We start from the raw sequence: 22,289 nt of genomic DNA on the forward strand, positions 1-22,289 counted from the left end.
TTATATTCTAGTTTATGGGTATCTATACATAAATTTATTTAAGCAGCCTTATATCATACCAGGCCCCTCTAAAGTCACCTCTTGTCATGGTGAAAGGGTTTACGTATGGCTTCTTGGGGACCAGTAGGAGTTGCAGCCCATCGCCTGGCAGCTTAGTCCTGCATTGGGGGACCCCAATCTGGAAAAACTCTTGACACCACCTGGAGATGCAATATTTTATCTCTACTACATTCTTTTGGCCTTAGTGGCAATCTACCACATTTCCTTCAGAGCTTCCTCTCATTTGTTTAAAGCTTCTCCACTTCCTTTTTTCAACAGTATAGTGTTACCCAAGGGACCAGCTCCAATTTGGGATTGATGATAATGTCCTGGGACACCAATCATGGCTTCATGTTCACGTCTCCGTGGTGTAGTGGTAAGGCCCTCGCTTGGCGTTCCGCGAGCGCTTTTTCTTGGGTTCGTATCCTAGCCGGGGAGGATTTACTGGGCACAAATCCTTAACTGTAGCCTCTGTTTAACTGTACAGTAAAATGGGTACTTGGTTGTAAAAACGATTCTTCGGGGGGGGGGGTTATATTCCAGGAAACATAGGATTAAGGACTTGCCCGAAACGCTACGCATACTAGTGCATCCTTGGTGATATTGTCTCAGACCCTGTTGGAATATAACCAGTCTCAATCGGGTCAACCCAAGTGTTGCGTTTCCATGCGTTTCCAAAAGGGTCGCCCATGTTGGAATCGGTGAACGCCCTAGTAATATTGTTGAAAACATCTTAATAACTTATTAAACCAAAGGTTTTTTTATGTCAGAAGAACGGCAGAAACTAGATCTATATATGAAAACTCTTTCAGGACAAAATTTAAAGTAAAACTAGATTATGTAAAACTAGATTAAAGTAAATTTATATTTCTATCTTTCTTGAGACGTATAAAAATCTTACATTTATTAACGATTCTGCGTGAAATAAGCATTGTTCTGAGATGAATATTGCGGATTTCCGGCTCTACGACCGACGAAAAATGCAACTTTTATACAACTACAAATATCTTTAGTTTTACTTTAAATTTTGTCCTGAAAGAGTTTTCATATATAGATCCAGTTTCTGCCGTTCTTCTGACATAAAAAGACCTTTGGTTTAATAAGTTATTAAGATGTTTTCAACAATATTACTAGGGCGTTCACCGATTCCAACATGGGCGACCCTTTTGGAAACGCATGGAAACGCAACACTTGGGTTGACCCGATTGACAGACTGGTTATATTCCAACAGGGTCTGAGACATTTACACTGGCGGGCGGCGTTCTTGCCAACTATATGGCTGTTAAGTTGAAAATTGTAACTGTTAAGAGCATTCTTTTGTGGTTTTAATATTGAACAATTATACATATACGAAACAGACAAATCTGGTGTCCGAAATAGTAAAAATATTAGTGTGCGATGTGATCAGTGTAAGGGGGATATTGGGTGTGCCTCGTATTCCCTACAACAACAAGAAGTTCGAGAGCGATGAGGCCGCCACCTACTAGCTTCAGGATGTCGTCGAATCTAAATCAACAATATACTACCGCCGCTACTTTCTCAGAAACGTAAGTACCTGCCGCTTTACTTCTCTCACCCTGCCTAGCCTGGCCTGGCCTGACCTGGCCTAGCCTTACCTAGCCTAGTCTGACCTGGCCTAGTCTGACCTGACCTGGCCTAGCCTTACCCAACACTAATCACCACACGTGACAGCCCAAACGAATCGCAAATAAGTACACGTAACAAGTCATATGCCCGGACACTCTTTCACCTTGGGGACTGAGTGGTAACTATTGTATAGAAGAGCCGGCTCCCTGAGAGTGGTAAGAGGGCGTGATAAGAGGCTAACGTGTGGTCTTGAAGGAAGTCGATAAAGCAGACAATTTTCAAAAGGAAGGGCAGCATAACGAGCAGACAGGAATGGACAGACAGTCGGTTATCCCATAATGTGTAATACGCCCCGCACAGCATGGGTGGAGTGGGGGGGGGGGGTTGTAGCAGGGCACAGTATGGTGATGGTGCGGGTGAAGTACACACCCACTGAATTCCTGCCATCAATAATTGTTTTCATAACCATTAGAACAATGGCATCCCTCCAGCCACCATCCTTCCACTGACCCCCTCCTCTGGTCCTCCACCTCAGACAATAACCCCCCACACCCCCTCTCCCTTCCAGACATCAGCATGTCAAAATCAGTACCATAGTGTGTTTAAACTATTTAAACTAAGTCATTGTGTATCTCAAGGTATCTTAATTCATTTGAAAGTGTACATGTGCATTCGTTCATATACTCGCCTAATTGTGCTTGCTGGGGTTGAGCTCTGGCTCTTTAGTTCCACCTCTCAACCGTCAATCAACAGGTGTACAGGTTTCTGAGCCTATTGGGCTCTATCATATCTACACTTGAACCTGTGTATGGAGTCAGCCTCCACCACATCACTTACTAATGCATTCCATTAGATATAATCATATATGATTACACATAATCATAATCATTCCATACACATAATCATATATGTGTACGTCAACGTATACATACATGCGTATATATACCTCATATTAAAATACTGATAAACGAATGACCATGAACAAATTAATTTATAATTGTAGCATTATATATAATTTAAATAGACTAATTACTTGTTTATACATTTGAATGGTCCAGACAGGTGGCCAGCCTTGGACATATACACTTCTGGTAGGCACAATGACCTCATGTTAGACCCTTGATAGATTATGTGAGAGAGAGAGAGAGAGCTGGGGCAGGGAGGTGCGTGCCCCAGGGAGATAATCCATGCCCATGCCCCGCCTCGAGGTCAGTTCTCGAGTCACACCAAGAATAACAATCGAGCAAGTTGTCCTGACCAGGATGTGGCATATTAGGGAGGGTTGAGGAATAGGAAGCCTGTCTGATAGGGCTCTTGGCAAGCAGCTCTCCCTCAGTCTACCTATCTATATGGAAGAAATGTATCTAGGCCCTCCTCCCCCCTGCCTATTCTCTCTCCCCCACCTTTCTTCCTTCATTTCCTCCCTCCTTCCCTCCCCCTCACTGGTGAGAGAGTAGGAGTGTGAGAGTGGTTAGAGAACTCGTAGTTCTCACGCTCGTGAAATTGTCTGCGACCCTGGAGGAGTAGAGCAGAGGGGGGGGTGAAAGTAGGTGACGATGGAGGAGTAGAGGGGAGCATTATATGCAGTGAACGTAGGTGTCTATGGAAGAGTACATCATAGAGGAGGGTGAAAGGAAGGTGACGATGGAGGAGGAGAAGGGAGGGGGTGTGAAGGTAGGTGATGATGGAGGAGTAGAGGGGAGGAGGGGGGCAAAGGTAGGTGTCTATGGAAGAGTACATCATAGAGGGGGGTGAAGGTAGGTGGCGATGGAGTAGAGCAAAAGGGGTGGGGGTTGAAAGTAATCCTGAGTTTAATTTTTTAGTTATATATAGTGACACCTCGGCTTACGAATGAATATTTATGAACTTTTCGGGTTACGAGCCTAATTTCTTCAAAAAATTTGAATCGGGTTACAAACTTTGCCTCGGAAAAGGAGTTTGTTGATATACGTATGGGCTGACCTAGCGCGTGGTGGCATGGTGATCGCGCCTCAGTTTACCAGTGTCTCCTGCCTAGTAAGTATCGCGCCTGAATTCTTTGTAAAGCATTACATTTGTTTTGGGATTTTTGGCTATTTGAACATAAAATTTGTTATGATATATCTTGCCATGAGTCCCAAGAAAGCCAGTGGTAAGGTTCAAGCCAAGAAAACACATGTGAGAATGACCATAGAGGAAAAACAAGAGAGCATTCATAAACATCAAAATGGTGCACAGGTTGTTGAACTAGCTAGGCAGTACAACAAATCTGTCAACAATATGCACTATACTTGCTAAGAAAAAGGACATTATGAGCATTAAAGTGGCAAAAGGCATATCAACAATCCCGAAACAAAGAACACAAACACTTGATGTTAAAAAGTTTTTATTAATTTGGATACACAACAAGGAGTTAGCAGGTGATAGCATTTCAGAGGCCATCATTTGTGAGAAACCAAGGCATTTGCATGAAGACCTTTTAAAGAAAACCCCTGTAACGAGGGGGGGGGGAAAGATGAATCAAGTTTGAAAATGTGAAAAGTTTGTGTGACAATATAGCCTCGTGGAAAACTTTTGCTGTGGTCATTACCTGGTGGAATGCACCCAGGATGGAGTATTAGGGCTATACATCTTTTAAATCATAAAAGTACAGTAATAAACATTTCCCATCAACCTTACAAACAATATTAACCTATTTTCATGTATTTCCCCCATGTGCATTTTAACAAAGTTGCTAAATTGCCTTTATCATTCTGTAAAATTTCAATTACAGTACTGTATGAATAATTTTGTTAGTATAAATGGACTGAATATTCTGAAATTGCTATTAATTTTACAATTTCAGATTCAAAGGTGGTCTGGACACCCAATTTGGTCAGACAGGTGAAGAGAGCATTTAGGATAGTTCGAAGAGATGAAGATGGTCGCAATTGTGTTCGAAGAGGCAAACGCCCCCCCCCCTTGCTCCTGACATTATGTTCAACCATTGACCTCTGCACACCTAACACAAGGTAGGTTGTAAACTCCTCCTTCATGTCATTGGTACATTAGCCAGAAACTCAGGGCTCATGTAGGAATATCCCTAAAAAAAAAAAAGTGGCCCCAACAATGCATCCTCCAAGTCTGGAGGATGAGCAGGAGCATTGTCGAGAAGCAGGACCTTGAGTGTCAAACTTTTCTCTTGCAGATATTTTTTGATGGCAGGGCAAACCACTCCACATCACAGTTTTTCTGCACATTATATATTTTTTAAAACTCTTGGATTTTCGGAATGATACACGAGCAAGGGTTTAATTTTCAAATCGCCACACAGCACAAGAGTTAGCCTATCCTGACACAAGTTAGCCCAAATTAGCTTGTGTCCGGGCAGTGACGTCTCCTCTTGGGTAATGTATGTCCTCTTCGGCAATTTTTTCCAGAATAGCTATGTCTCCTCACAATTAAACACTTGTTGTGGAATGTATCCATCAGTACAGCACAGTGTATCTACAAAATTTTAATTTTTTACTTATATATAGTGTCACCTCGGCTTATGAATGAATATTTATGAACTTTTCGGGTTACGAGCCTAATTTCTTCAAAAAATTTGAATCGAGTTACAAACTTTGCCTCGGGAAATGAGTTTGTTGATATACGTATGGGCTGACCTAGCGCGTGGTGGCATGGTGATCGCACCTCAGTTTACCAGTGTCTCCTGCCTAGTAACTATCGCGCCTGAATTCTTTATAAAGCATTACATTTGTTTTAGGATTTTTGGCTATTTGAACATAAAATTTGTTATTATATATCTTGCCATGAGTCCCAAGAAAGCCAGTGGTAAGGTTCAAGCCAAGAAAACACATGTTAGAATGACCATAGAGGAAAAACAAGAGAGCATTCATAAACGTCAAAACGGTGCACAGGTTGTTGAACTAGCTAGGCAGTACAACAAATCTATGTCAACAATATGCACTATACTCGCTAAGAAAAAGGACATTATGAGAGTTAAAGTGGCAAAAGGCATATCAACAATCCCGAAACAAAGAACACAAACACTTGAGGATGTTGAAAAGTTTTTATTAATTTGGATACACAACAAAGAGTTAGCAGGTGATAGCATTTCAGAGGCCATCATTTGTGAGAAACCAAGGCATTTGCATGAAGACCTTTTAAAGAAAACCCCTGGAACGAGGGGGAAAAAGATGAATCAAGTTTGAAAATGTGAAAAGTTTGTGTGACAATAGAGCCTCGTGGAAAACTTTTGCTGTGGTCATTACCAGGTGGAATGCACCCAGGATGGAGTATCCGGGCTATACATCTTTTAAATCATAAAAGTAATAAACATTTCCCATCAACCTTACAAACAATATTAACCTATTTTCATGTATTTCCCCCATGTGCATTTTAACAAAGTTACTAAATTGCCTTTATCATTCTGTAAAATTTCAATTACAGTATACTGTATATAATTTTGTTAGTATAAATGGACTGAATATTCTGAAATCACTATTAATTTTACCATTTCAGATTCAAAGGTGGTCTGGACACCCAATTTGGTCAGACAGGTGAAGAGAGCATTTAGGATAGTTCGAAGAGATGAAGATGGTCACAATTGTGTTTGAAGAGGCAAACGCCCCCCTTTGCTCCTGACATTATGTTCAGCCTATTGACCCCTGCACACCTAACACAAGGTAGGTTGAAAACTCCTCCTTCATGTCATTGGTTCATTAGCCAGAAACTTAGGGCCCATGCAGGAATATCCCTAAAAAAAAAAAAGTGGCCCCAACAATGCATCCTCCAAGTCTGGAGGATGAGCAGGAGCATTGTCGAGAAGCAGGCCCTTTAGTGTCAAACTTTTCTCTTGCAGATATTTTTTGATGGCAGGGCAAACCATTCTACATCACAGTTTTTCTGCACGTTATATATTTTTTAAAACTCTTGGATTTTCGGAATGATACACGAGCAAGGGTTTAATTTTCAAATCGCCACACAGCACAAGAGTTAGCCTATCCTGACACAAGTTAGCCCAAGTTAGCTTGTGTCCGGGCAGTGACGTCTCCTCTTGGGTAATGTATGTCCTCTTCGGCAATTTTTTCCAGAATAGCCATGTCTCCTCACAATTAAACACTTGTTGTGGAATATATCCATCAATACAGTATCTACAAAATCTTTAAAATCATGAACAAATCTTTCAGCCCCTACTTTGTCTGAGCTGGCACCCTCACCATGCCTCACAACACTATGAATACCACGTCTTTTTTCAAAATTTCTCAAACCATCCCCTACTCACCTTAAACTCTTTCGTATCTGCAAAACTCGTTCTAGGGGTTTTCTTTATAAGATCTTGCATGAAGATTTCATTGTTGACCAAACCACACACTGGAAATTGAATAGACGACGACATTTCGATCCGTCCTGGACCATTATAAAGTCGATTGTGATGAGATGAGGGAAGCAAGAGCATTAAGTAGGCAAGAGAGAGAGGTGAGTAGATGGCAAGTATGTACGTATGTACATGAATAAAACATGTACATACTTATACATAACGCGTGTAAATAGTGTAATAAACACAATAACAGTATTTTGGGAGGAGGAATGTTGGCGAATAATGTGTTGGAGGAGGGAGGGAGGACTGGCAGGGTGTGGCAGCTCACTCATGTTTTTTGGGCTCACCATACCAACATAGTGGATCGTTATGGTGAATACATACGTAGATGGGTATATACAATGTGTGTATATAGTGTAATAACAGCAAAAACACTGTTTGATTGTAGAATATGTCGCATATATGAGTCCCATAATTTTGAGCATAGCGATGTTCTATACTTTGAATTATATAAATTCCACAAATTACACACTTTTAAATAATATTACAGCAAAAAAAAAGGAAGAAATGAATGAGAAACTTCAAAATAATTGCGCAACATTTTATTCGCATCAACTGCCGTCGCACGGGGTGGCGGGGCCGACAGACCCCCATCGCTCCAACGCTCAGCGCCCATAATTTGCTCAACTTCCCAGCTCCATCGCAGCTAAAGTAAGTCACATACAATATTTTTTGTTTAGTTTCACCGTGATCAGACTCTGCATTTTAACAATATAAGAAGAGAAAAAAAATTTTTGGAAAGAATTTATTTCTTGTGCACCAGGGTGTTATTTGGAGCAGTTCAGTGGTTAACTACTAAATTTTTTTTTCTCCCACACATGCACCCCCCTAGGAAGCAGCCTGTAACAGCTAACTCCCAGATACCTATTTACTGTTAGGTAACAGGGGTCATCCCCTTTTGTACAAAGAATCTGCTAAAGCTTTTAGGGCTAATCTTTGACACTCGTTTGTCTTTGTCGCCCCATATTTTTTACGTCCGAGTTGAATGCTCTAAGGCCCTTAACTAACTTTAGGTCATGTCCCATACTTCTTGGGGAGCTAATCGACACTGCTCCTCTCTTTACATTCCTCTCTCGTTCTGTCTAAACTCGATTATGGCCCTGTTTACTCGTCTGCTTCTCCTTCTACCCTTCACCATCTGGACACACTGCATCATACTGGGTTACGGCTCAGCTCTGGTACCTTTCCTTCGACACCTACCCTAAGCCTGTATGTTGAAACTGGCGTCCTGTTTCTACAGGATCGCCATGATCGCTACTGTCTTCTCCACCTTGCACGGTCCTTACAGCACCCTCACTCTTACTTATGTCATGCCTTGACCTTTACCCATCCTGTGGTTCCTGTTCCCCTTCACCACCTATCTCTTTCTGTACGGTTGTCTCTCTTACAAAATGCTCTTTCAGTTTGTGTTACCAATATTTCCCCTCGTGTCATTCCGTCTTTGCCCCTATGGAGGGGTCCCCGTTCCTAAATTCTGTAAGCCTTGACCCACGTGACTAAAACTTTTACCCCTCCTACAGTTCTAAATCACCTTTTCCTTGAACACTTTTCTTCACACTTCCACTCTATTTCCGTCTTCACCAATGGGTCTTAAGTCTGCAGACGGTGTAGGCTACTCTGTTGTTTTTCCTGACTGCACCTTTGTGTCTCCTGCCTCCGGAGACTAGCATCTTCATGGCAGAACTTTATGCTATTCTCTATGCTCTTCATCAACTCTTTTCTCGCTGTCAGTCCTCCTCTGTGTTTGTAGTTGACACTTGCAGTGCCCTCATGGCTCTAGAATCCTTTAATCCAGTCCATCCTTTGGTAGTTGAAATTCAACATTGGCTGTTTCTTATCTCCAGTAGATTTAAGACAGTGGAATTTCGCTGGATTTCCACCCATATTGGTGTGTTCTTAAATGAGCGTGCGGACACTGCCGCTAAGGAAGCTATCCGTACCTGTCCCATCTCCCGTAAAGGTATTCCTTATTATGACTTTTACCCAGTTATTCATTTCCCCATTCTTACCCGTTGTCAGGGTTGTTGGTCTTCTGTTACTGGTAACAAACTGCGTGCTCTTAAGAGTAGTGTGTTCCCGTGGCCTTCCTCCTACCACCGTAACCGGTGGTGGGAAACGGCTCTGACGAGGTTGTATATTGGTCATACACGTTTAACTCATGGGCACTTAATGGAGCGCTGCCCTGCTTCTAATTGTCCAAACCGTTGTCTCTACATGTCCTGACTTCCAGGACTTACGTGTCTTGCTTCCCGACCATCCCTCACTGAGATGAAGCGAACCTGTAACAAAGGCATTGCTAGTTGCATACTCTACCACCACTGATGGTAAAAGTCTTACAACTGGATATATTGTGTGACGGGTTATGGTATCACAGCTATACTGAACCAAGATGGTATGGCTCTCCCTCACATAAATGAAAGAAATCCTGCTATTGGCCTTGCAGTGTGTAAGTTGCAGGTGGAAACAAATGAAAATTATCAAATAAATAATTAAACAATTTACTGAAATAGTAATGAACAAAAATAACACATGACAATACTTGACTATCATGTAATGCAAAGGTGAACAAGTTAGTATGACCTTAAATGCAAAAAATAAACTATAAGCAATGAATAAAAGTATGAAGATATATTGGTGTTCTGAAGACAGCTACCATACCACCATGGCATCTGTCACACGACGTTGGCTGGAAGCGGACGACGGGTTAAAGACACGAAGGTGATCCTAGAGCACTAAGGGAGAGATTGCCTCTCCAGGGAGGCAGCGCTCTTTATATAGTCCGGCGGTGATGACTCATCCAGTGTCAACACGAGGTGGACATCTGGTCAACTAGCAAACTGCTCGTTGTGGCTGGCGGTGCCTTTGTGTTGAGCTGTACCACTGTCAGTTGAAGGCGGCTAACTGCTTGTTTGTGGGGACAAACTGCCAGTTAGCAGTGGCGCCCAGCTTGCCTCTGAGTCGTACCAGGCCGTGCCAGGCCCTGAGGGGTATGGAGAGGTGGCAGGACTGATGACTCTTCTGGGCTGGTGTAGATGTATACTTCCAGTGCAGAGGCATTGAAGGTGAAGGGAAAAGGCAGTTCCACTGCTATGCAGGGGATTCACGTGACACTTGTGAAGCCACAGAAAGTCTGGAGGCCCTACTGAAGCCAGTCCAAGTATTAAATAAAACCCCTGAAGTATGCCGGTGAAGGGTAAAGTGAAGGGTGAAGCAAGACCGTATGCCCCAACTTCAGGCACACACAGAAAATCACGTTTTGGTCCCGCCTCTCAACTGTGTATTTGAAGTTGGGGCGTATGGTGTTGAACTGCTTCAGCCTTCACCTGAGTGCTTGCAGGTCTTACGTAAGACGTTGACTCAAGGAGTGGCCTCAAAACTTGCTGTGATTTATGGGGAAATCCGGTTGTAAGACTTTTACAAAGTCAGTAATATACTGTGGTAGAGTATGCAGGTGTCAGTGCCTTGGGCAAGGGTTTACGTCGCCTCACAGCTCCAGTGGATTTTCTGCTTGGTGTATATCAGGTTGTGATTTTGTGTGTGTACCGTATTGTTATGATCGCCGTCTGATAAGTCCTTTCTGGCCTCAAGAGTCATTGTTACCCACCTAGAAAGATTGCAGATGGCCAAAGCAGTTATTTAAGTTAAGAAGGGACAAGTCTTAAACAGAATTTTGCATAATATTTGACTGTAAAGGGGTAAATTGAGGTAGATTGAAAAACAAAATGGTGAACCGGGCAGGCGGTACTCACAATTAGGCGAGTACACTCGGGAACTTTTAAAGTGCAACCAAACATGCTTTAGGCTCTCACAACAAGAGGTGAGTGGTGGTGGCTTAGGTGCTCAGCCAATCAGAGCACCTAAGGAGGGAGGGCAGGAGTGAGAGGGGGGTGGTATGTGGAAGTTTGGTGACAGTTGTGTGTAGTTTGTTCATCTGCATTGTAAGTTTCATGGCTTGGTGTGCATTTCCCTAGTAAATTTAATTAGGGAAAAATTCAGGTGTTTGATTTTTTAAATCAACTTTTTAAATGTTGAGTTGTTAAAGCCTCAAAGTGCATGGAGTTGGTTTGGGAGTATGGCATCCTCATGCTGTTGCGTGCTCGCCTGAGGTAGCAAAGGTGATGTAAAGTTGTGGGGTGTACATGCTTGGGACGTCCTCTCTCGGGATGGCTGGTGTTAGACCTGAGTGTTTGTCGGTTGTTGAAAAGCCGTCATCCTTTGCTGTTGTGGTATTGATTTTACATTGTTCATCTTGTAATTAATACTGTAGTGCGATATCTAGGGCTACTATTTGTAGGTTTAAAATGTCTAATACAAACAGTTGTCCAATGAGTTTTAATAGGAAATATCATCCACCAAGCACCATTGTACAATTATATTAATTGATAGTATATGGATTGTGCAGAACTGCTTAGAATGATCTTTAACACTTGGCTATATTGGTCATGTCAAATACCTGCACGGTGAATGCTCAAAGACCCTTTCTTTATTCAGTGTTGTCACATACCTCATGGGGGTATGGATAGGCAAACACTCATTCGGTTAAACTTGCCTTGTAGTACTTTCAGAGCTCAGTAATTTGTAATCTGGTTAGCACTTTCCAAATAAATTGACCTTTAAAGTGAATTCCTATTTAGGTTTAAAACATTATACAGAATGAGAAAGTCGGATTATATAGCCGAACACCAGAAATGTTGTTATTCAATTTGGTTGCCTAAAGCACATTCAAGGACTACACATTACATGGCATTCCAGGATTCCTCTATACCTTGCCTTATGGTGTAAACATTGCCACAACCCTGTGTTTTATTGATTTAAATGGCCACAGGGAGGCATACAACACTGCAGATTATGATTGTCATTAGTTATCCACTGTGCTGACAAGTGAGCTGACTGATGTTCGTTGACACCTGTATCGTGCTTCAATTTAATCGGCAGGAAATTACCCTCTCACTAGACTCGTCTGTAGGAAGTACAGTATAGTATCTCAAATTACCTTGGATCATAAATAGCATAAGACTTGGGGGTAGGAGAGGGTTGCAGTGTTTGTCATGGCTCTCAGTTGTTCCTGGTATTAGGCAATTTAGTTCTGGAATCATTTTTGTTGGCCAATGTTAAACTTTTTCGAAAGTAGATGTTTTTCTGAAAGGGAAGGGGGGGGGGGGAACCTCTATGCTTGGATACAGTTATCTAAGTGAATACTTAGATTTATACAGTAGAATAACTACCTTCTTTTCCTTAGTCAAAAAGGTTGCTTGTTTATTTCTAGGGACTTGTATTTTCTTTTATTTTTAACTGCAGCAACTTTCAGTGAATGATAGATTCTTACTGAAAGGACCTTTACTTCATTGTTGTTGCTTTATGGTCATCTCATTGTGTACAGGGATTCCGCGAAGCTTTTGGGGTTAGTCTTTGACACTCGTTTGTCTTGGTCAGCCCATATCTCTTGCCTCCGAGTTGAATGCTCTAAGGCCCTTAACCTCCTTAAGGTTTTGTCCCATACTTCTTGGGGAGTGGATAGGCGCACGCTCCTCTATTTGCACTCCTCTCTCGTCCTGTCTAAACTCGATTATGGTTGCCCTGCATACTCTTCTGCTTCTCCTTCTACTCTTCGCCGTCTTGATGCTTTGCACCATACTGGGTTGCGTCTCGGCTCTGGTGCCTTTCGTTCGACTCCCGCCCTTAGTTTGTATGTTGACACTGGCTTTCTCTCTCTTCAGGACTGCCGTGATCGCTACTGTCTTCGCTATCTTGCGCGGTCCTTCCAACATCCTTCCTCTCGCCTCTGTCGTGCATTGACTTTTCCTCCTCCTGTGGTTCCTGTTCCTCTTCATTGTCTCCCACTTTCTGTCCAGTTATCTCGCTTACAGGATTCTCTTTCTGTTCATATTTGTAATGTTTCTCCTCATATTGTTCCTTCATTACCTCCGTGGAGAGTCCCCCTTCCCAAGTTTTGTACGTCCTTGACTTGTATTACTAAAGCCTTTACCCCTCCTACAATTCTGAAAAGCCTCTTCCTTGAGCACTTTTCTTCGCACTCCCACTCTATTTCCATCTTCCCTGATGGGTCTAAGTCTGCGGATGGTGTGGGCTACTCTGTTGTTTTTCCTGACCGTACTTACATGTGTCGCCTCCCTTCGGAGGCTAGCGTCTTTACGGCAGAACTTTATGCTATTCTCTATGTTCTTTGTCTCTTGCTTTCTCATTCCTCCTTTGTGGTTGTAGTTGATTCTCGTAGTGCCCTCATGGCTCTAGGGTCCTTTAATCCTGTCCATCCGGTGGTCATTGAGATTCAACATTGGCTGTTTCTTATTTCTAGTAAATTTAAATCAGTAGAGTTTTGCTGGGTTCCCAGCCATATTGGTGTTTCAATGAGCGTGCGGATGCTGCCGCTAAGGAAGCTATCCGTTCTTGTCCCATCTCCCGTAAAGGTATTCCTTATTCCAACTTTTATCCTGTTATTCATTCTTCCCCGTTGGCAGGGTTGTTGGTCCTCTGTGGTTGGTAACAAGCTGCGTACTCTCAAACTTAGTGTGTCCCCGTGGCCTTCCTCCTACCACCGTAACCGGCGGTGGGACACTGCTTTGGCACGGCTGTGGGTTGGTCATACCCGCTTAACCCACGGTCACTTAATGGAGCGCCGCCCTGCTCCTTATTGTCCGAATTGCGTTGTCCCTCTTACAGTTGTGCATATCCTTGTTGAATGTCCTGACTTCCAGGACGAGCGTGTGTCTTGCTTTCCAACCGTCCCTCGCAGTCACTTGTCCCTCGATAGATTTCTAGGTGAATCGGATACTTTTGATATCGTTCGCCTTATGCGTTTTTGTTCTCGTATTGGCATTCTTGGTGATATTTAGCGCCCTCTGATTATTTCGCACTTTGATGGTGCTACATGGCCTTCCCGGTTTGGTGCCTTCTTTTGGTAATTACCTTACCTTCATTGTTGTTTCATTTTAATGTGGTAGTTGTGATATGGATTGTTCTGGCTCATGTGCAAGGTCTTGGATTTTTTTCTGTTTTATATTAAGAAATTGCCAGTCTTGTTACTATTTGTAGAGTTAGAGATCTGCATTAAGGCCTCAATATTATATTCTTTATTTTTTTTTATAACATGTTATCAGCAATTTTTGTGGTTGGTAATATTTAGATTAATGTCAGTGATGTATATGACAGGGGTTAAGACCCCTTGTGGTATGACAGCATTTTTCCCAGTCATTTCTTTAACAAATGAAAGGGTCCTCGTAACCATTCTTTTGTCCTTTCTACCATGTACCTGTTTGTTGCTTCTTGGTCTTTCATTTGGTACTTTGGCTATTAAAACAATGGCCTTTGGTAATGTTGCAATTACCATTTTTAACAAAAATGAGCAGGTTCATTAGGCAGGGTTTGTTTTTAGCAAACAAAGTTTTACAAAAAAAATTCCATTCCTTCAGGACCTTGCAGATGTTAGGTCAAAGTAATTGACAGTAATCTGTTTTGCCCTTTCAAACAATGATGGTTTTAATCTAGGTAAAATATTTCAGAATACAGGCATACCTCAGTTTGCGAGTTTAATTGGTTCCTGGAGACGCCTCGTATTCCGAAAACTCGCATTCCGAAGCTAATTTCCCCATAAGAAATAAAGGGAAATGAATTAATCCGTTCCTGACTACCCCAAAAACCCCACATCAAACTAAATTTTTATACCTAATTTACCTAATTCATCTAAATAAACCTACAAAACTATGTTCCAGTTATTACTTACCTTGCTGTCGAGTGCTGTAGGCGTATGGAAGATGGTGAGGAGGGGGGAGGAGGAGAGGAGTTACTGTTTGGAAGGGGAGTCCCCTTCCATAATCACATCAGGCAGTGAGGACCTTTCTGGTGTGCTCTCCCTGGGACGTTTTATCTGAGTGCCACTAGGTCCTGGTTGAGGCTCACTGCTCGATTTCCTCACCACAAATCTGTCCATGGAAGCTTGCTTTTCCCTTCTTTGCAAGCTCTCTCTGTAGTAAGGCATCACATTGTCATTGAAAAGATTAAGACAACGGCCTACTACAGCTTTCTCTGGGTGAGTCTGTTCAACAGTTGTTTGAATCTCTTCCCACATCTGACACACCTTCTTAATTACTGCAGAAGGGACATTCGCTGGTGCTGCTGCTGCCACCTCCTCCTCCACTGCAGAATCATCCGCTGCTGCGTTGGCTTGCTGTTCCTGTTGAAGGGCTAGGAGTTCTTCTGTGGTTAGTTCTTCGTTGTGTTCTTCCACCAACTCCTCCACATCATCACCATCCAATTCCAAGCCCATTTGCTGGCCTAGACTAACAATTTCCTCAACAATAGGCGCATCATTTATAGGCTCAAACCCCTCAAAGTTTAGTTCTCTCACACATTCAGGCCACAATTTTCTCCAGCCAGAGATCAGGGTTCTTTGAGTCACTTCTTGCCAGGCTTTGTCAACGAGTTTTAAAGCACTACAAATGTTAAAATGCTGTCTCCAGAACTCTTTGAGGGTGAGGTTTGTGGCTTCAGTCACTTCAAAATATTTCTGGAAAAGTGCCCTTTCATAAAGTTTCTTAAAATTCGCTATGATTTTCTGGTCCATAGGCTGAATTAGAGGAGTGGTGTTAGGAGGAAGGAATTTAACTGTGAGGAATTTATTGTATCTAGGCAACAAATCATCTTCCAAGCCTGGAGGATGAGCAGGAGCATTGTCAAAGAGAAGCACGGCTTTGAGTGGCAAATGTTTCTCCTGCAGATATTTTTCTATGGCAGGGCACAGCACTTCATTCACCCACTCCGAAAAAATAAGCCTAGTCACCCATGCTTTTTTATTAGACTTCCACATCACACAAATGGGTTTTCTGCACTTTATACTGTTTGAAAACCCTTGGATTTTCAGAATGATACACTAGCAAGGGTTTAATTTTCAAATCGCCACTCGCATTTGAACACAGCACAAGCGTAAACCTATCTTTCATAGGCTTGTGTCCAGGCAAGGATTTTTCCTCCTTGGTAATGTATGTCCTCTTAGGCATTCTTTTCCAAAACAGTCCTGTTTCGTCACAATTAAACACTTGTTGCGGTAGGTATCCCTCAGCCTCTGCAAACTCTTTAAATTCGTTAATAAATCGTCCAGCGGCTGGTTTGTCTGAGCTGGCTGCCTCCCCATGCCTTGTAACACTATGGATACCACTTCTCTTTCTAAATTTTTCAAACCAGCCCCTGCTTGCCTTAAACTCTTTCGTATCTGCATCACTCGTTGCAGGGGTATTCTTTAGAAGGTCTTCGTGCAACACCCTGGCTTTCTCACAAATAATGGCCTCCGAAACACTATCACCCCTCAACTCCTTGTCGTGTATCCAAATTAATAACTTTTCCACTTCAAGTATTTGTGGTCTTTGTTTCGTTATTGTTCTTACTCCTTTTGCCACTTTAGCACCCATCTCATTTTTCTTAAGTATAGTGCATATTGTTGATGTGGCTTTGTTGTACTGCCTACAAAGTTCAACAACACGTGTACCGTTCTCATGCTTCCAAATGATCTCGTTTCTCCTCTATTGTCATCCTCACATGAGCTTTCTGGCCTTTATCCTTACCACTGGCTTTCTTGGGACCCATGGTGAGATATATAATAAATTGTATAGACAAATCACCAAAAATCCAACAAAACACTGAAAATCCGCAAGAAGAATTGATGTGGGGGTAGTCACTGAGCGCGAGACAATGGTAAACTGAGGGGCGACGATCGCCGAACCACCACGCGCTAGGTCGGCCTGTACGCGTATCAACAAACTCGCGTCCCGAGGTAACCCTCGCCTTCAGAGACAAATTTTTGGAGTAAATACTGCTCGTCTTCCGAAAAACTCGCATACAGGGACACTCGCATTCAGAGGTACCACTGTATCTGAAGAGCTTGGCAGACAAATCATTTAAGAGCTTTGATTAAATTTAAGTTACCAAAGACTTTGAAAACCATGTTGTATAGATGCTTCAGTGTCACTTTTCTAATGTTTTGTAAATTTAACAATGATCTTTAGTTAATTTAATCATAATTTGTACAAAGCTTAGGTGTTGCATAGCTTTAAATTTACTTTCAAATATGAAAGTTAAAATATTGACTAAAGTTTCTTCCACTTTAATATTTCAGACTAATTTGCAATTTGTTAGTTTATGTAAATTGAATAGGTAGTCCACTTTTACATATTTTCAATGCATTTTGCATGCACCTATGTAACAAGTTACAAATAGGTGTAAATTTTACCAAGTATTTATTTTCAAAGTAAAAAAATTCAGATGTTTAAACATTGCATCAATAGTAGTAAATAATTTCCAGCATAATTTCAGGATAAGGTATATAAAGTACTTTCATTAAAATTGTTTTATTTAATAAGTTTTACATATAGTATTTATAATACATCTAATATTTATTAGTTTCAGGTTGTGGGACAGATGCTCCTAGATGAACAGAAGATCCAAAAGGCCAAGACAACTCCAGAGACAATCACCTGTAAAAGAAAAATAAACATTAAACAGGGACACTACTTTTATTATCACCAATGCCTAATAATAAGCCCACAAAATCCTAACAGCCTATCTTTTAAGATAGGCTCAGCAAGGCCTATCCCTTACTCTGGTTTTAGTGCAGAGCTTGTTCCCTGAATGGGTGCATTACATCCACCACTTTAGTGCCATCAACACATTGTACATAGGCATAACTGGAAGCACTGTACAATGCATGCCAGGCACTAAAGTTTTAGATGCATCCACCCATTCAGCAAACAAGCCCTGTGAGAATTAACAATGTAACCATTGTTAAGGGTCCCTAAACCTATGCAAATCTAGTCCATCTATTAGATGGGTAGTAGAGCAAAGCTCTGAAAAAGCCAAGCCAGGGAAATCTGCAGGACTGCCTGGTCCCCTTTTATGAAATGGGGTAGGATCAGTACAAACTGCATCTTCCCCTGTGGGTTGTAACAGTAGGACATGGTTACACACCTATAAATGGACTAGATAAGAGAATTAAGATTAGGTCATTGATAGCTAAAACATCAAATTCAAACTCACCCACTTTTGTAGATTTTCTTTTGCAGAGTAAAGGAGCCTCACTCCAAGCCAGTCCATGCATCATAATCACCTTTACCTGAAAAATATTTCAGATTTAAAGCCAATCTTGCTTTACTTTTCGAATTAGTATTCATTAGTTTACAAATTCAGATGGAAACAATTTCTTTCAGGAATTTACCTTTCCTACATATTCTAGTAGCAGTAGTAAACATCTAATTTAGCAATATAAATATACATGGCATCAATTTGCCAAGTTTCAGTAAATGTCATTTGAGAAACTATCTACAACTGCACTTCAATGGCAATTTACATTTATCTTTAGCCAATGCTATATTGCTTAAGTTATTACTATTTTTTTACTTTTATGCAAATCTATTCAGATTAACCTTTACAACAACTCACCTGATTCTGTGTGATTCTGTGTGCAACTGACAGAGGGACTTCTGGACTTTCCAAACCACATTCTGGAAAACTATATAAATTTAAAACCAGGCTAAAGTAAACATTGAATATTTTTTTTACTTTCAAGGGAAAAATACCATCACTTAGAACAAAACTTTTCCTGCCATTACCTTTATTTGACTCATGATTACCCTTAACAGTGTTATACATTTATAGATTAAAGCTTATTTAACAATCATTTAATGTTAACTAAAGATTTATATTTTATTAATAAAACACCCTCAACTATGCTGTTTAAGATCTAATGCCCCACATTACAATTTTCACAATTTCAACATACCATTCTATTCAATACATTCCTGAAAGGACTAAACTTGCAGATATGGTACCCACTAGCCTAAGCCTAGACTTCCATACCCATTCAATTTCCATACCCTAATATTTAATAGGTTTTTAGCAATTAACTTCTACCCTCTATTTCCAATGTACACAACACTACTTACTGTAGATCTGCAAGTATTTTCCTGCAGCTCTTTGTTGCCAGGACCTTCCACAACCTGTCATGTGAACAGTAAATATTACTAAAGTTATTTGCATAGCGATGTTATTTTGTTCAAACCTGTACCACCAGTTTAACAGTTGCCATTTTAAATGGCACACAGTATCTTGTTGTCCCATCTTAATTACAAACAAAGCTATAGTCATTTCAAGTCAACATCCTACACAAATTTTATTTTCCAACAATAGTCATGAACATTTTTCTGGAACATTGCAAACAAACTTTAATTTAACAACCACATATAACATTTGTATAAAAGCAATACAATATTTAGATATACAAATTCTTATTCTTTTGCAACCACTGCTTGCTACTAGGGGGGACAAATTTATTCAGTTCAATTATGTACCAAGCTTTTTAGTCTGAAAATTCATAATTAACCCAACTATACTACCAAGACAATGTGATTTTACTAAATTTAGTAATATTTTTACACTAGAAACTATACAAGGCCATATTCTCTCCAGTTATCACCACACTTCTGCAGGTGTAAGGTTCTATCTCCCATCTGCAGCACTTATGACCTCACTTGGTCTTTATTATAAATTTCTTTATGAACCTGATACAGTACTGTTAATGGAGTAAATTTGGTGGGAACAATTTAGCTACAGTTCTGCCAAAGGAATGATTAACACACCATGCAAGCCAACTAATATTAAAGTTAGAATTATTTATTAAAAGCAGAAGTTTTTATCATATGGGATGTTATTTTAGAAGAATGGGTGGTGTGGTGGTTATGTTATGGTTGAGTAACATGGTACAAGAGGGCAAGTAGTTGCTGAGCAATTATGCCAATTTCAATTTCTAGCAAACTGGCAGATACAGCAGAAGTGAACACTTTACCGCCTTTAGAACCCATGCAGAAAGTTCCTACTAGAGAGTTACTGCCCACCATTCACTAATGACTAGGGGAAGTTAGCTCAGAGCATCTTTGATGCGCTTTGATGGCAACGAAAATGTTGCCCCCCTTCAAAAGCCAAGCTTGTCTACAGCATTTCGTTTTTAATTAACTATGTAAGGGGGAGATTCTGAATAGCAAGCGCCAATAGGCACTGCCACTGGCTTATGGCAAAAGATTCTGTAGCAATAGAACTATAAGCCACACTTTCTCCCCCCCCCCTCTTCCTCCCAACTGTTCAGCGTCAAAAGGGAGGGGGGGGGGGTGTCCATTTACTGTACCACTTGCATTTTAGTGTGGGCTTCATCCACTATTCTGATGTTAGCTGGAACATCTGTGCCAGCTGCTGGTTTGAAAAGGAGGCATACCATGTGCCAATTCAGGAAGCTTTCCACGTTCCTCACTGCATGTCAGCTCAGGACCTCACTACCATGTTGGGAGGCAGTTGAAGACTAACCAATCAACATCCCAGGCTGGAGAGCAGTGCCAGCTCGGGGAGAATGTACCACCTGCAAAACATTTAATACTCTTAACAATCTACACCATCTATCTCATCTTAACTAGCCCCCAAACCTTACAGTTGTCAGCATTAAACTGCATCTGGTAGTCTTAACCATTTCAAAACTATATAGGGCATCGGTATTTTTTATTTGCCAATTCTGGAACTATTGCAGTCTAAACTATAATCTTGCGAATAACCGAGGTCCAAGGAGAGCTTTTAGGCACTACTTACAACACTTCTCCCAACTTAACCCCATTTATACTAATTTCCTTTGGTATAGCCATGACCTAATCAACTTCAGTCAGATCCGAGCCCCTATCAATTTTGCGCCACTATCAAAATCTCTGCTGAAGTCAAGGTACACAAAATCAAACTTTATCACTATTTCCTCAACTATGCAACCTAATCCATGAACATTTAGTAATAAAACTATGCGATTCATGTATCTAGTCAGGTTTCTCAAAAAGAGTAGAGAAATGGCACTTGCAAAGTTAAGATTCTAGTGACTAAGCTAATTGCTCACTAACTTACGCGTTAAAGTTAACTCAAACTTTTCCTTTAAAACTTGCTATATTAGGAACTTTCCACGACCGGCCTTTACCCGACATAATTAAATAGGGTAAAAGCGGTATATTAAATGCAGTAAAACTACGGTAAATTCAATATGATGAACTTGCATTCTTTAAGCATGGGCTGCATAGTAAGTGAACTAAACTAAATGTTAAGCACCCTGGTAAACAACTTCATTCTATTCAATTTCTTTATTTAATCACTTTGTCCGGCTAGAATTTTTAGATTAGATTAAAGGAACACCCTCCCTGGTAACGGCTGAACTAGTTAACCAAATACAAATATTTAGGTAAAATACTTTCATAAAACCCGTCTACTTCCCCCACCAGTAGACTTGTTCAGCTAAAGGCAATGTAATGTTCCACTTTAGTAAATAAAGACTTAAAAAACACTACCCCATCTGTGTAGTTACCGGTTACCTGACATTCTACGCTTAAAATAACCCATCTATTCCCCATAATTGTTCGATATAACTTACCTCTCACCCGCTGGTCGAGTACACAGCAGTATATATCCTCCTCCATCACTCACCGCGTGGATACTATTTCATTCTGGCCGCAAATTGCCTCAAATCACCTACGTTGTCCATAAACATATATAGAAGAGCAACTGATCGTAACACCCAACACCCGTATAGCGATCATCACATAACATGGGAAAATTAGTAGTACTGCTGTCAAAACATAGATGGCGCCAGGACAAACGGTAATTCCTATGGACTCGCCTAGTTATGCGTAGGGAATTGAGCTTCAGCTGTTTGGTCCCGCCCCTCAGCTGTATTCACCTAGTTGTACTCACCTAATTTGTGCTTGCAGGGGTTGAGCTTTGGTTCTTTGGTCCCGACTCTCAACCGTCAATCAACAGGTGTACAGGTTCCTGAGCCTATTGGGCCTATTGGGCTATCACATCTACATTTGAAATTGTGTATGGAGTCAGCCTCCACCACATCACTGCTTAATACATTCCATTTGTTAACTACTCTGACACTGAAAAAATTATTTCTAATATCTCTGTGGCTCATTTGGGTACTAAGTTCCCCTTGTTCGTGTTCCACCCGTGTTAAAGAGCTGTCTTTGTAACTATCAAAATGCATATATCTTTGCTTTCACTTCAGTTATATTTATGACAAGGGATTTAAAATTTGCCTATATTTCTGCTTCTCTGATGACATTAAAAACTTTCATTTATTACAGTATCTACATAAAATTAACATTTATCTTCATTAGGTTGTAGTTCTCATCAATAGGGAGAGCGTCGGTAAAAAAAAAAAATTGTTTAAATATAAATATCTTTCCTCTCTCAATAATATGCCCGAAACGCTATGCGTACTAGTGGCTTTAGGTAT

General features: G+C 41.0%; 1 protein-coding gene and 1 long non-coding RNA gene across 8 annotated transcripts; one reads left to right on the forward strand and one right to left on the reverse strand.

Annotated features, from left to right (window-relative positions):
* The first annotated feature begins 867 nt into the window (after nt 1–867).
* Nucleotides 868–17,485, forward strand: LOC138358449 (uncharacterized). The gene is made up of 4 exons (XR_011225396.1): nt 868–1,586; nt 4,451–4,616; nt 6,112–6,275; nt 17,381–17,485. It is a non-coding gene; the product is annotated as an uncharacterized lncRNA (long non-coding RNA).
* On the reverse strand, nt 17,313–21,522 carry LOC138358448 (uncharacterized). Of its 7 annotated transcripts, none has more exons than XR_011225393.1 (6): nt 21,423–21,522; nt 20,241–20,381; nt 18,919–18,972; nt 18,416–18,477; nt 18,014–18,089; nt 17,313–17,454 (listed from the first exon to the last, which is right to left on the reverse strand). XR_011225393.1 is itself a non-coding variant. In XM_069316399.1 (6 exons), exons 1-5 carry the CDS (start codon nt 21,466–21,468, stop codon nt 18,052–18,054), a joined length of 252 nt encoding a protein of 83 aa, XP_069172500.1. In that variant the 5' UTR covers nt 21,469–21,522; the 3' UTR covers nt 17,313–17,454; nt 18,014–18,051. The 7 variants fall into 7 exon arrangements, 4 of the variants coding, with proteins under 4 accessions (XP_069172500.1, XP_069172497.1, XP_069172498.1 ...); XR_011225394.1 differs by having other exon boundaries at nt 18,416–18,485; XM_069316399.1 differs by having other exon boundaries at nt 20,330–20,381.
* Nucleotides 21,523–22,289: the final 767 nt, after the last annotated feature.

This window comes from Procambarus clarkii, chromosome 83 (assembly GCF_040958095.1).
Source record: "Procambarus clarkii isolate CNS0578487 chromosome 83, FALCON_Pclarkii_2.0, whole genome shotgun sequence".
Lineage (NCBI taxonomy): Eukaryota > Metazoa > Arthropoda > Malacostraca > Decapoda > Cambaridae > Procambarus > Procambarus clarkii.

Coding starts and splice junctions, on each gene's coding strand:
- LOC138358448 (XM_069316396.1), bottom strand. CDS start 21,468: ATGGAGGAGGATATATACTGCTGTGTACTCGACCAGCGGGTGAGAG. Junction 18,973..20,329: donor CCAGCCTGGGATGTTGATTG/GTTAGTCTTCAA, acceptor TTCACATGACAG/GTTGTGGAAGGTCCTGGCAA. Junction 17,455..18,013: donor AAGAAAATCTACAAAAGTGG/GTGAGTTTGAAT, acceptor TTTCTTTTACAG/GTGATTGTCTCTGGAGTTGT.